The sequence below is a fragment of the Megalobrama amblycephala genome, linkage group LG2 (genome assembly GCF_018812025.1).
Source record: "Megalobrama amblycephala isolate DHTTF-2021 linkage group LG2, ASM1881202v1, whole genome shotgun sequence".
NCBI lineage: Eukaryota > Metazoa > Chordata > Actinopteri > Cypriniformes > Xenocyprididae > Megalobrama > Megalobrama amblycephala.
The window spans coordinates 19274062-19287150 of record NC_063045.1 but is presented as its reverse complement, the minus strand read 5'-3'; the positions used below and the strand labels follow the sequence as shown (position 1 = coordinate 19287150).

Below are 13089 nucleotides of genomic sequence, written 5' to 3'. Positions count from 1 at the left end.
TAACGAGTGCTCATTTTTATCTGCTCTGAAACCAACAGGATTCACTGATTTATTTAGGTAATTTGCCCAAGGTTATGCACAGATTTATACTTAATTTGCAACTTTCGACCCATAGGTGGCAATGTCAATGAACTCTTATAGTACTGGGATATAATCCCAAAGTCATTCACTGACTTGATTATAAGATGCCAAAACATTACCAATATGTTACCATGATTACCAACTGTCTGTTTAGCATATCAAAATGTTTTTAATATATTTTATAAAATGGTTAGTTCCTGTCCTTGATTCTGATTGGTCAATAGCTGTGTTATATGCACAATAAAACACGGCTATGACCACCCAACGGTTCTGTGTATCACTACACAACACCCTTAGCAACCACTCTTAGCAATGTAAACTTTATGTTCTCAATTGATATTGTTCATTGAAGTTTACTGTGTTATGTAGAAGAGTATTGTGATAAAAAGATAGAGTGAGTGAGTTTATTACCTGCCTATTAAGATTTAGCATTTTCCTTCAGGTCAGTCCTATGTTCATAATAAAAAATCTGTTTAAATGTCCGATGTATTATCTTGTCCTTTAAACAGTTTAGGGGTTTTCCGTCACTGACAGCGCTAGTCAAAGCATTTGTCAGTTGCGTCTTGTTCCGTGTTCACAACAATTCAGACTTTTCAATGTAAAAGTCTTCACTACTGACTGACACACTCTTAAAGACAGTCTTTGCCGCTATCTAATGGTGTAATAATGTGACTTCTGTTGCTGTTCACGGTCAGGGATTATTTTTTCCGGCGGAAGGAAGGCTTTTAGAAAAAGTTTGCTTCATTAAAGTTGCATTGATACATATTTTTGGCTTTAATATTTGTATTGTGTGGTAACCTTTTAATAAAAGCAATGAGGTACTAGAGGCTGTGCTGTATCGTGAAGTCACTCCGCTTCACGTCGTGCCTAACAACGCCCTTCAGCCGTGACTTATTCACGATACAGCACAGCCTCTCATACCTTATTGCTTACACATATAATATTATACTGTTCAACGGACAGCTTTCTTCATGTATATTATAACTCTTTCGATGAAACAGGAAACAATACACAACTGAAAAGTATATGTGACAGACATGGAGACCCCTGGTGTTCACTATGAACAGTTACTAATGTCTAAGCAAAGAGAACCTGTTTGCTCAGACACAAAGTCAGGTGAGGCATCGATGGGCGGTTCCTACACCACAAACAGGTACTTCTGTTTGTTCAAACAATTAGTGCAGTTTTTCCATCTGCCTCAACACACACTGTTTTAGAGACCTAAGAATTCATTAATGCTTTATTGATGAATTTCATTGCTAAAAACGTTCCTGTATTACAGGAATGAAGGAACTTGACAGAACAGGTTTGACTTGGGTGTAACATCCTATGCACAAGTGAAGTCCGTGTTACTTTCACACAGCGAGTGCTCTACGAAAGGTAAGTTACATGTACAAATTATTAGAGTATAAAATATTACATACAAATATTCTAAATTGGTTTTAATTTTTTTTTATTGATTAGTGTTTGGAAAATATGCTGTGAAATTAATATATTTTGATTTGACAATTCATATAACTCTTTGTACAGTGGCAGTTTAAAGAAGCAATGAACAGAAAGATTAAAGGAAAGTAAGTACAAAAAGATAAAATTTAATTGTGTATTAGTACATCAAACAAACAAACAAATTAGTACACAAGCCACAAATGGGAAAAGTGACTTCTTTTTCTTTACTTTTTCAACAAATTGCCACTCAAAGAAGGTACTTAATCTTCAGAAAGTATTGATCATGAGCAGGACATCAAAATAAATATGAGCTTTTTTATTTTCTATTCATTTTATTGATTTGTAGTGATTTGCAATCCTGCTACCAAAATTCCAAAATTTGGGACTCTAAATACAGTTTAAAGCCCTGATCTGATCAAATTTGGGTCCAAATATCATATATAATACCTTATATTTACAATAAATTAAAGCAAAATATTGATTTGGTCATTTTTTCTTGCAACAGATTTGGTAACAGGGTTGAATGGTAAAGCTTTATGAATGCAGTGAGTACATCTAATCATGATGTTAAAAAATAAATGAAATAAAAAAATAAAAATAGGACCAAAAGGTGTACCCTGTTAGTTGAATGTGCTGACTGAAAATATTAGCTCATAAAGCTCAAGTTTATATTTGTATTTGCATGTCTTTGTCTTTAAGGATGCATAAAAGACAAGTCAGAGATGATACCACAAACTCCCTCACTTCTGATTTAACAGAGGAGAAAAGAAAGCAGCTTTGTGGATTACTGGGGAATGTTGAACTGACTCTTCTCTACAAAGCTTCTGTTCATGGATATAATGCTTCTGCCTTCCACCAGCGATGTGACCGTCAGGGTCCAACATTACTTGTAGCCTACAACCGTTCAGGCTACATCTTTGGTGGATACACTAGTGTAGAATATACTCAAAGCGGGCAGTATTTTACAGATGAGGAAGCTTTCCTGTTCAGCTTTCAAGGCAAGATCCCTGTCTGCATCAAAATTAACAGTGGACATAATGTACGTTATGATGATGCTGGAGTACCCAACTTTGGCCAACAGTTGTACTTTTGCTACAACAACCAACCAGTTGTGTTAAATCAAGGAGGGAGTGCATTTACTGTTAATGTGGCAACAATGTATGGGAATGACACTCAAATGACTGAATGTGAGGTGTACAAAGTGGAACAGAGTAAGTCTATAATCAGGAAAAGTGTTTTTATGCACATGTAGTTGTGTACAATAAGCTTTAGTCTTTTTAAATAATCTACTTTAATCTTTATTGTAAACATTTTATTTATTGTGGCAGGCTCTCAAATCAGTGCAGAAGAGAAACCATGGAGGAACGTTCTGTGGACGGCTGAGTATGTTTCCGCGAGATCTCGTTTACTCATTTTCTATTGTAATTTGATATATAGCTATAAACATGTGACCTCTGTTGTAGACGAAGAGACGAGCTAATGGAATCGATCAGGAATTATAAACCCATGACGACGTCTGTGAGTCGGGTCAGAATCCTAATGATCGGTCCTGTAGGTGCTGGAAAATCCAGTTTCTTCAACTCCATCAACTCCATCTTCATGGGCCGCATGACCAGTAAAGCCATGTCAGGATCTGCAGGCACTAGCCTCACCACACAGGTACAGATTCAACCGGATTCACAGTGTTTCCTACAGAAGTCTCTCTTCAGGTTGAGGAGCAGCTCTTCAGGTCTTGATGTGTTTCTCTTCTTGGTTGGTAGTTTCGCACATACCCAGTGAAAGACGGTCGTGAGGGAAAGCCACTGCCGTTTGTGTTGTGTGACACCATGGGACTCGAGGAGCAATCAGGTGCAGGACTGGATATTGAGGACATCAGCAGCATTCTTCAAGGTCACGTACCAGACCGCTATAAAGTAAGTGCACTTGTCTTCACAATGAATGAAGATTGAAGTAGGAATGATAAAATGTGTGTTTCATGATAAATTCTTCTTTTAATTCAGTTCAACCCCATTACACCGTTTCAACCAGATGAGCAAAAGGCCTCCAAACCTGCATCTCTACAGGAGAAGATCCACTGTGTGGTGTACGTGATAGACGCCACCAAAATCTCCCTCATGTCTGACAAACTAGAGGAAAAACTTGCTGCTATACGCAGAAAAGTGAACTCACTGGGTAAATGATCATATTTATGCCAATCTTGTGACTAATCCAAAGTAGTTTGTTCATTGAGCTACCTGCATGTAGTTTGTTCATTGAGCTACCTGCATGTGACGTTCCTCAACATTTTCAGGCATTGCTCAGATTGTCTTGATGACAAAAGTAGATGAAGCATGTCCTCTAGTGGAGGAAGATCTTCAAAGCCTTTATGTCAGTTCCTACATCAAGACGAAGGTGAGATATGGTCACATGATCACATGAACTGTTCCCACAGGACTCAGAGTGAAAGATGTTGTTTGTGTCTGCAGGTTCAGGAGGTGAGCTCTCGGTTGGGTGTGCCGGTGTCTTGTGTGTTACCGGTGAAGAACTACAGTCAGGAGCTGGAGCTGGAGCTCAACTGTGACGTCCTGCTTCTCACCGCTCTACAGCAGATGCTCAACTTTGCAGACGACTATCTGGATGATGTTGGTCACATGGAGAGCAACCCTATATAAAGAGCTGCTGTTAATTTTCTCAACAATTTTGAGGCCAGATGTGTGTTATATATGATACGGGTTTAGACTAGAATATAGGAACACTGTTGTCTCAGTTGAGGTATTTTATGTTAGTTTACAACAATAATGGTCACTTTGTACACTTCTATTGTGTCAACTTATCAACCATACAATCAGCTTTAAAATGTAATAATGAAATGGTGAGAAAAATATATTTAAAACTGTCAACATATAGGCCTACTGTTTGTTATAATAGCTATTAAACATTACACTTACTGAGGTTGGTCTGCTATTTAACGTGCGCGTGATTTTAAGACGATACATTCGTATTCTGAACGAATTATCGTGATAAGTAGCCTAGTATCCCATAAGTGTGTTCAATTAATTCTTAACAGTTTACATAAAATTATTATTATTAATGTCAGAATTTTACTATACAAAAAACCCTAGCGTAGGCTATATAAATTTCTTAATTTTCACTGAGTTCGCATCTGAAATGGAGAAGTAAACTAACGCTTCGGGCGATGCAAGTTCGAATCCCGACTCAACGTCCTCCTTTTGCTTTCGGTCTTCCATTGCACTGTCCTATGAAATAGCTAGAGGCAAGAGTTTAAAATATAACTAATATAAAAAATTATAAGAGGAAACGTAAATGAAGCTGAGGAACTAGCAGAACAAAGTAAAGATAAATATACAGACTACAGTTGAATTGCCGTTACTGTTTATTGAAACAACGAAAGGTGTGAATCAAATGAAGTCAAACATGGACCAAGAACTATATATTTACTGTCAGATAGTTACTAGACAGACGACATCTGCAGGCTGGAAAAGTGAAACTGAGGAACCGACAAACCAGACGCACAGAAGACAAGTCCTCTGTCCTAAAGATTACGATATAAAAACACATGTAGCCATCCGCAGAAACCCACAGGGCAGCTATCAGTTCATATTAAACTGGCATCTCTTTCTTAATTTGTATAATTAGTTTGGCATTTTTTAAATCAGTTTCAAAAATTACAAAATAGGAGACAATAATATATTTTTTTTTTACATCAGCGTAAATATGGCGACTTGTTAGCATGAATAAGAGCCATGCAGATTATTTCAATCCGCTTGGTGAAATATAACACGTATAGGAAAACTATTAATATGGAGATCCTGACAAGTAGCAGAAGAAATGAATCGCAGTTGTATATTTTGTCTCCATATGGCTTTTAAGTTGCTCTGACACTAGCGATGCATCTGGCGACCTGGTTTTCTTTTCTCCTTAAAAAAGAAGACATCTTCTGCATGGCATTTGACACTGAATCGCTCATGTATATCTGTTAAATAACATAAAATAAACAATATGTGCAACTTGGCATGAATATCGTGTGGTCATCGCAACGTCTATGAACAGTCTATGGAAAACTGCGAAAATGGACGGAAAGGGAATGTCACTGCTTGTTTCCATACATGGTCAATTTTCTGTGCTTTTCAGTATTTGACATATAAAGAGGATATTCATATTCAAAATCGTAAAAAATAATGAAACACTTCTTTCAGAACTGTACAGGATTAAAATAAAAATCAACATTTAGTTATACATATTTATAAGCCAAAACTGTTACATTTATTATTTCTATATAGAAAAACAAAAAAGATTTTTTTTTTTTTACTTTTAATTGTTAGCTGAATGCAGTATTCCCTCAGAGACCCCCCCCCCCCAAAACAATTAGACCCTTTGAATTGACGGTCTAAAGGTCATAGTTTATGTACTTGCATGCTAGAACTGACTGCTTGCTAACAAAAACTCCATCCACAGAAGTGGATAACTGGGTGAATATGGGTAAAAGTAGTATATATCACTCTAGTACTTGTTACTATCCACTAGGTGGCATCGCAAGCAAAGGAAATTATAACAGTAGTAAGTGCATCTGGGTGGAGAGGTTTGTTCAAGTCCTTAATTAGTCCATGTGAGGGAATACTGCATTGCCATGTTGCGTTGCTAGTAGTGTTCATTAGAGAGCTTCTTTCTACTCCGATTGGCCAAGTGGAAGGGTCACGCTCCTCTACCCTTTGGTTAAGCCCTTGGCGAGTCCTACTGGCCCTCTTTGGGTGAGGAGGGTGACTGGTTACTGGTGGAATTCTTGAGGGAGCCCAGTGTTTTACTGAACCAGGAGTTTTTGGCAGCTTGAACCTCAGTCATCAAAACGCCCCTCTGATGCTCCAGCTCCTGGCACATTACATAAACAAATAACATTGAAGTTACTGTAAACTGTGACATATATATTGTTTGTTAGAATAACAAATGTTTAAGAATAATGTAACAGCAATAACAGCACACGATTAAACAAGTAAAAATTACGAGAATAAAGTAAAAATTATGATATTAAAGCAATAGTATGTGAACAAAGTCAAAACGACAAGATTTAAGTAAAAATTACATGAACAAAGTAACATTGAGATTTAAATCAAAATTGTGTGAACAAAGTCGTAACATTGAGATTTAAGTCAAAATTACGTAAACAGTCATAACATTGACATTTAAGTCAAAATTACATGAACAAAGTTGTAACATTTTGAGATTTAAGTCAAAATTACGTAAACAAGGTCGTAACATTTTGAGATTTAAGTCCAAATTATGTGAACAAAGTTTAATGTAACATTGAGATTTAAGTAAAAATTACGTGAACAAAGTTGTAACATGACTGAGATTTAAGTCCAAATTATGTGAACAAAGTTTAATGTAACATTGAGATTTAGGTAAAAATTACGTGAACAAAGTTGTAACGTGACTGAGATTTAATTTCAAATTACGTGAACAAAGTTTAATGTAACATTGAAATTTAAGTCCAAATTACGTGAACAAAGTTGTAATGTGACTGAGATTTAAGTCAAAATTACATGAACAAAGTTGTAATGTAACATTGAAATTTAAGTCATAATTATGTGAACAAAGTTGTAATGTAACATTGAGATTTAAGTCCAAATTACGTGAACAAAGTTGTAACATTGAGATTTAAGTCCAAATTAAGAGAACAAAGTTGTAATGTAACATTGAGATTTAAGTCAAAATTACGTGAACAAAGTTGTAACGTGACTGAGATTTAAGTCCAAATTATGTGAACAAAGTTTAATGTAACATTGAGATTTAAGTAAAAATTACGTGAACAAAGTTGTAACGTGACTGAGATTTAAGTCCAAATTATGTGAACAAAGTTTAATGTAACATTGAGATTTAAGTAAAAATTACGTGAACAAAGTTGTAACGTGACTGAGATTTAAGTCCAAATTATGTGAACAAAGTTTAATGTAACATTGAGATTTAAGTAAAAATTACGTGAACAAAGTTGTAACGTGACTGAGATTTAAGTCCAAATTATGTGAACAAAGTTTAATGTAACATTGAGATTTAAGTAAAAATTACGTGAACAAAGTTGTAACGTGACTGAGATTTAATTTCAAATTACGTGAACAAAGTTTAATGTAACATTGAAATTTAAGTCCAAATTACGTGAACAAAGTTGTAACGTGACTGATATTTAAGTCAAAATTACATGAACAAAGTTGTAATGTAACATTGAAATTTAAGTCATAATTATGTGAACAAAGATTTAATTTCAAATTTGAACAAAGTTTAATGTAACATTGAGATTTAAGTCCAAATTACGTGAACAAAGTTGTAACATTGAGATTTAAGTCCAAATTACGTGAACAAAGTTGTAACATTGAGATTTAAGTCCAAATTAAGAGAACAAAGTTGTAATGTAACATTGAGATTTAAGTCAAAATTACGTGAACAAAGTTGTAATGTAACATTGAGATTTAAGTCAAAATTAAACAAACAAAGTTGTAACATCAGAGGTTAGTCAAAATTCTGAAAATAAATTTGTAAAAGTTGAGATAAAAGTCGAATTTATGTAAATCAAGTCGTAACACTGAGGTTATAGTAGTAATACTTGGAAAATAAATCTTACATTTTGAACATCTAATTCAGAATTACAAAAGTTGGGATATTATGGGAAGTTGCAAGGAAATCACGTAGTGAAAACATTACGACTATTCTAAAAATGTTACAAATAGTAATGTTATGACTTTATGTACTATTAACATGGCACTAATATTTAGTGAGATACAACTATATCTATAACACTGATTTCAAATGTGTTTATTATAAACTAACAAGTCAGTAGTTTAGAAGAAAATTACAAGTAGCTAGTCACAAATCTCCCTTTAAACAGAAATAAGTTGATTTCGTCCTGCAGCTGATGAGCTGATTAGCTAGAGTAGCTGAGTCTATAAATCTATCTTCACCGCTACGATGTTATATATGCTGTGACGACTGACCTGGATCTTGCACTTGGCCTCCACCAGCTGGAGTTTGGTTTGCGCCAGCTCTAGTTCTAGTTCTCTCAGCTGGGCCTTGAGCGAGTCCTTCTCCTCATCCATGTCTGTGTCCCGGTTGTCCTGACTCACCGCCGGGATCTGCAGGGGTCCGTCTTTGCTAAACACTTCCCTACAGCGCTCACACGCCATCACTTTAGCCTGGAAGAACAAGATATTCTGTTCGTCACATACTCAATAGGCCGCATAAGGGCAGTCAAAGACTAGTTACCCACCTTAACTATATCCAGTTCCTCTTTTGTGGATGCTTGCTGTTTCTCCAGCCTCGTACTTAACTGGGAACATATCTAACACAAACAAAAGACCAAATTTCTTATTATACTCTATCAATCACAATAAATACTATAAAAGATGTAAGATCCTGAGGATGTGTTATTTTAGTATCATCGAGATACTATTATAGTTTTTATAACTAGTTTGAATTCTTTTTTTTATATATATATATATTCCATTTTCATTTTAGTAATTTTTGTTGTGTGTTTGTCTTTTTATTTTTTTATATTTCTATACAGTTTTTTTTATTATTATTTTTTTTTTCAGTTAGTGTTTTAGTTATTTTAGTACATAAAGTTAAATTAAATGAAAATGAGAAATGTTTCTTTGGCAAGCAACTAATTGAACTAAAATAAGTTTATATATACATTTTCCCCCCCCATTTTTTCCAGTCAGTGTTATTTTAGTATCATTGTGATACCGTTATATTTTTTATTACTAGTTTTAATTTTTTTTTTTTTTTTTTTCCCATTTTCATTTTATTAATTTTTATTTCAGTTTTAGTTTTAGTTATTTTAGTACATCAAGTTAAATTAAATGAAAATGTTTCCTTGGAAAATAACTGAAATAAAATGTTTTTTAACATTTTATTTCAGTCAGTGTTATTTTAGTATCATTGAGATACTAATATATTTTTATTAAAATTTTTGAATTGTTATTTTTAAATTTTTCATTTTAATTTTAGTTCATTTTTTTTGTAATTTTATTTTGTTTTTATCTAATTTTATTCATCTTTATTTCAAGTTTCAGTCATAACTAAAAGAAAAATAAAAAATAATAAAGAAGTTAAAGTTTATTAGTCAAACAACATTTTTTAATGGTTCTAGTTTAGTTAACTATAATAACCCTGATTCAGTTAATATTTATTTTATTTAAAGTTTTTTTTTTTTTTTTGTATTTACTGTAATACCCGATTCTTGAATACCCCTGCCATGAAATGTGGAGTGAATTTAGAGGCTTATGGGATTTCTAGATTGGGACACTCAAGCAAACCTGTTTATATTCTGCTATGATGGCTGTGGTCTTCTTGATCTCCAATTCCGCTTTCTCCAGCTCTCTTCTGAACACTTCCTTCAGCTGAAAAGCAAAAACAGTCCCGTTCATGTCTATAGCAGGCAAGTTAAATACTACATAACGTCAGAGACATTTACAGTCTTTGATCCTCGTACCTGTGCCGTCTCCTCCTCTTGTCTTCTCTTCTCCTCCTCGGTCTCTACAAGACGTTGTTTAGTGTTGAGCAGTTCTTTGTTTAAAACATCAGCTTTGTCCTCGGCCTGAGAATGCAACACTTTTTAACACACAAGATCTAAACAAAAGCCAAATGTATAGCGTGTTAACTAGTGTAGAAGTACCTGGTCCAGGTCATTCCTCAGTGCTATCTTGCTGGTCACCAGTTCATGGGCAAGATCATCGTTCTCCTGCTCCAGACGCATACTGGCCTCCTGTAGTCGCCGGTTTTCTCTCTGCAGGGACACATACACAGTTAATTTATTACTTTATATAGGGGGAACTCATGCAGGTTAACAGACGGAGACTGAAAAGACTGCGAGGCTAGCTTTGCAAAAGCTACAGACTTAAATTTCCCAAGCACTCACATGTAAGCATAACAAATGTCTATGAAAGAACATGATTGTGTAAACTGCACCATTTTGCAATACATGAATGCAACAAATTAAAATGGCATATACTAATTTTATTGCAAAATTCTCCTATGGAATGTTTTAATATTTTTGACAGTTGACATTTTCTGTCACTTCTGTTATTTACTTTTTGCCAGCACAGAGAGCATTGCTATATAAAAATAATAATAGTAACATATATATATATAATTATATATAAGATATTATAATACCATTAAAAATTATAGATAGGTGATAAATATTAAAATATAATAATAGGAAATAAAGAAGTAAAAAAAAATTCTAAAATAGCAAAAGATTGTAATAACAGTAAAAAATTAAATATAGTAAATAAATTAAGATAATAACTGCAAATAAATAAAGGTAAATTATAAAAAAATAAAAAAATGTAATATAAACTACAGTTAGGAGATGAGTTAAATTAATAATAGCAAATAAATAATAGATGGAAATAAATCAAGTAATTAATAGTCAAATAAAAAAATGCATAAAATAGTAGAAGATTATAATAATAAAAATATAGATAGAAAATTAATATATGGGCAAATAAAGCTATTAAAAAACAATAAAATAAAATAGCAAAAATTATAGATAAGTAATAAATTAAGATAACAAGAGCAATTAAAGATATATTACATAATAAAGGATTATAATAGTACAAAGATGATAAACAAGTAATTAAGATATTAATAGCAAATAATTACAAAAATGATCATTTAAATATTTAAAATGGTAAATGAACATGCTCACATATAATCAGTGCCTGTAGAATTAGGCAGAAATTGAAAGCAATCATGCATGTTTGTATATTAAATATTAAAAAAATGTAATTTAAATTATATTCCACATAATCCATAATTCAGTAGACTGGCCCTCCCACCTCCCAAACAAAAACAGGAAACACCAAAAAAAGCTGCACATTGACTACAAGACACTAAAATGACACTACAGACCAGGGGTGTCCAAACTCTGTCCTGGAGGGCGGCTGTCCTGCAGAGTTTAGCTCCAACTTACAACAACACACCAGCCTGGAAGTTTCCTGTATGCCTAAAAACCTTGATTAGCTGGTTTGGGTGTGTTTAATTGGGGTTGAAGCTAAACTCTGCAGGATTGGACACCCCTGCTATAGACTAAGAGCAGTATATAAAGACAGTTAGATCACATGCTGATCTAGAATCGGTTTTTTGACATCCAGTCTTGAGAAATCAAACTAAATGACCACAGTGTGACTTCTGCATTGCCATATTAGAGAGCTGGCGTTGTCTCCCACTGCCTCACATGACACACATTTCCTTATCAGGAAGGGGAAAGCTGTCATCTGACTTCCATTTACACAAACACACACACATTGCTGGTTAGATTGTGCACAGCGGTTGATATAACATGGAAGGACTTGAGGCCAGCATGTCAAATGGATCAGAGAAACAAACACACATGCAGGCAGATGTTAGTAGCCAATGAGCGCTGGTGGGCTGAAGGCTTACCTGCACCGTCGACCCCAACACAGTCAACACTACACCCACTAGAACAAGAACCGCAGAGGCCTTCCCCATCCAGCACCGCCCGACACATACAACATCGCTTGTCCATGCTCCACCCCCCGCCACAGATCATTGGTTAAATGAGTGAGTGAGGGAATCTCATTGGTTAGATGGGTGAGTGAGGGAGAGGGTAAACAGGAAGTGACAGCAAGGAAACCACTGAGTAATGGAGCTTCCTTTAATAGCATGCTAGGCTTTTCAACACTGCATGTTGCTTGTGAAAGCACACATTCATAAACATATTTAAAAAAAAAGTTATACATACTGCACAGGATTACACATTTTATTTTTTTTTTTCATGTGAAGAATATAAACTTAAAAAAATAAAAAAACCTATAATACATTCAATAAATGCGATCAATTTAAATAAAAAAGCATGTTCTTTTGCCTTTTAAACATTCCAGTTAATGTAAACAAGAGACTCAAATGTGCCAACACAAAAGCTATGTGACAGCTTTTTTTTCTTTTTTTGAATTTATGATAAAAAATAAACAAGGCACTTAAATAAAAAAATGTCACTCTTTCCTTCATTAAAATGCTCAAAAAATAAATTAAAATATTTGGTGTACAAAACAAAAATCTACAATTCGAATGTTTGGCGAGCGCTTTGCTCTTTCCCTGCGACGTACAGCGTCTGTGGTTTCCAGTGCAGCCCGCTACACAGTCCTGAACTGAGACAGAGTAAGACGAAGATGAAGATGAACGTAGGAAGTGAAGATGAGGACTGGAGAAGGGGGAAGGGGCTATATCAGGTTCCTGCTTACCTGATATCTGTCTATGGGGTCTTCCTGCTGCAGTTGGCTCTCTCTCAGAGACTGATACTCCTTCTCAAACTTCTTCAACTTCTTTGTCGGCACCTAAGAAAGACAGAAAATCAGGTTTGTAAAACGTACACAATCACAGAAAACATCCATAAATGTGTTTAATACTGTTTAAAATAGTCAAAGCTTCCCCCCACCAAAGAATGTATATGCAATTATACACATATTTACCATTAAAGTGTTAGTTCACTCAAAAATGAAAATTCTTGCATTATTTACTCAGCCTTAAGTCATTCCAAACCTCTAAGAC

At 34.5% G+C, this 13089-nt stretch overlaps 2 protein-coding genes across 9 annotated transcripts in view; one reads left to right on the top strand and one right to left on the bottom strand.

Annotated features, from left to right (window-relative positions):
• Positions 1-1216: 1216 nt before the first annotated feature.
• Positions 1217-5092, top strand: LOC125251826 (interferon-induced protein 44-like). Of its 3 annotated transcripts, XM_048164929.1 has the most exons (10): positions 1217-1234; positions 1364-1461; positions 1612-1652; positions 2227-2738; positions 2856-2910; positions 2991-3186; positions 3288-3440; positions 3528-3699; positions 3818-3918; positions 3993-5092. In XM_048164929.1, exons 3-10 carry the CDS (start codon positions 1630-1632, stop codon positions 4176-4178), a joined length of 1398 nt encoding a protein of 465 aa, XP_048020886.1. In that variant the 5' UTR covers positions 1217-1234; positions 1364-1461; positions 1612-1629; the 3' UTR covers positions 4179-5092. The 3 variants fall into 3 exon arrangements, with proteins under 3 accessions (XP_048020886.1, XP_048020878.1, XP_048020894.1); XM_048164921.1 differs by lacking the exon at positions 1217-1234 and having other exon boundaries at positions 1254-1461; XM_048164937.1 differs by lacking the exons at positions 1217-1234; positions 1612-1652 and having other exon boundaries at positions 1254-1461.
• Positions 4883-13089, bottom strand: part of rabgap1l (RAB GTPase activating protein 1-like) — a 111485-nt gene continuing 103278 nt past the window's right edge. For 3 of the 6 annotated variants that reach the window (XM_048164838.1, XM_048164841.1, XM_048164840.1), the window contains 7 exons: positions 12783-12875; positions 10190-10300; positions 10007-10111; positions 9831-9914; positions 8780-8851; positions 8508-8705; positions 4883-6393 (listed from right to left, as the gene is read on the bottom strand). In XM_048164838.1, coding sequence (XP_048020795.1) covers positions 6259-6393; positions 8508-8705; positions 8780-8851; positions 9831-9914; positions 10007-10111; positions 10190-10300; positions 12783-12875 — 798 coding nt within the window. In that variant the 3' untranslated portion in view covers positions 4883-6258. Of the gene's footprint in view, positions 6394-8507; positions 8706-8779; positions 8852-9830; positions 9915-10006; positions 10112-10189; positions 10301-11961; positions 12690-12782; positions 12876-13089 lie in introns of those variants that run through there. The other 3 variants (XM_048164839.1, XM_048164856.1, XM_048164848.1) reach the window with 2 other exon arrangements.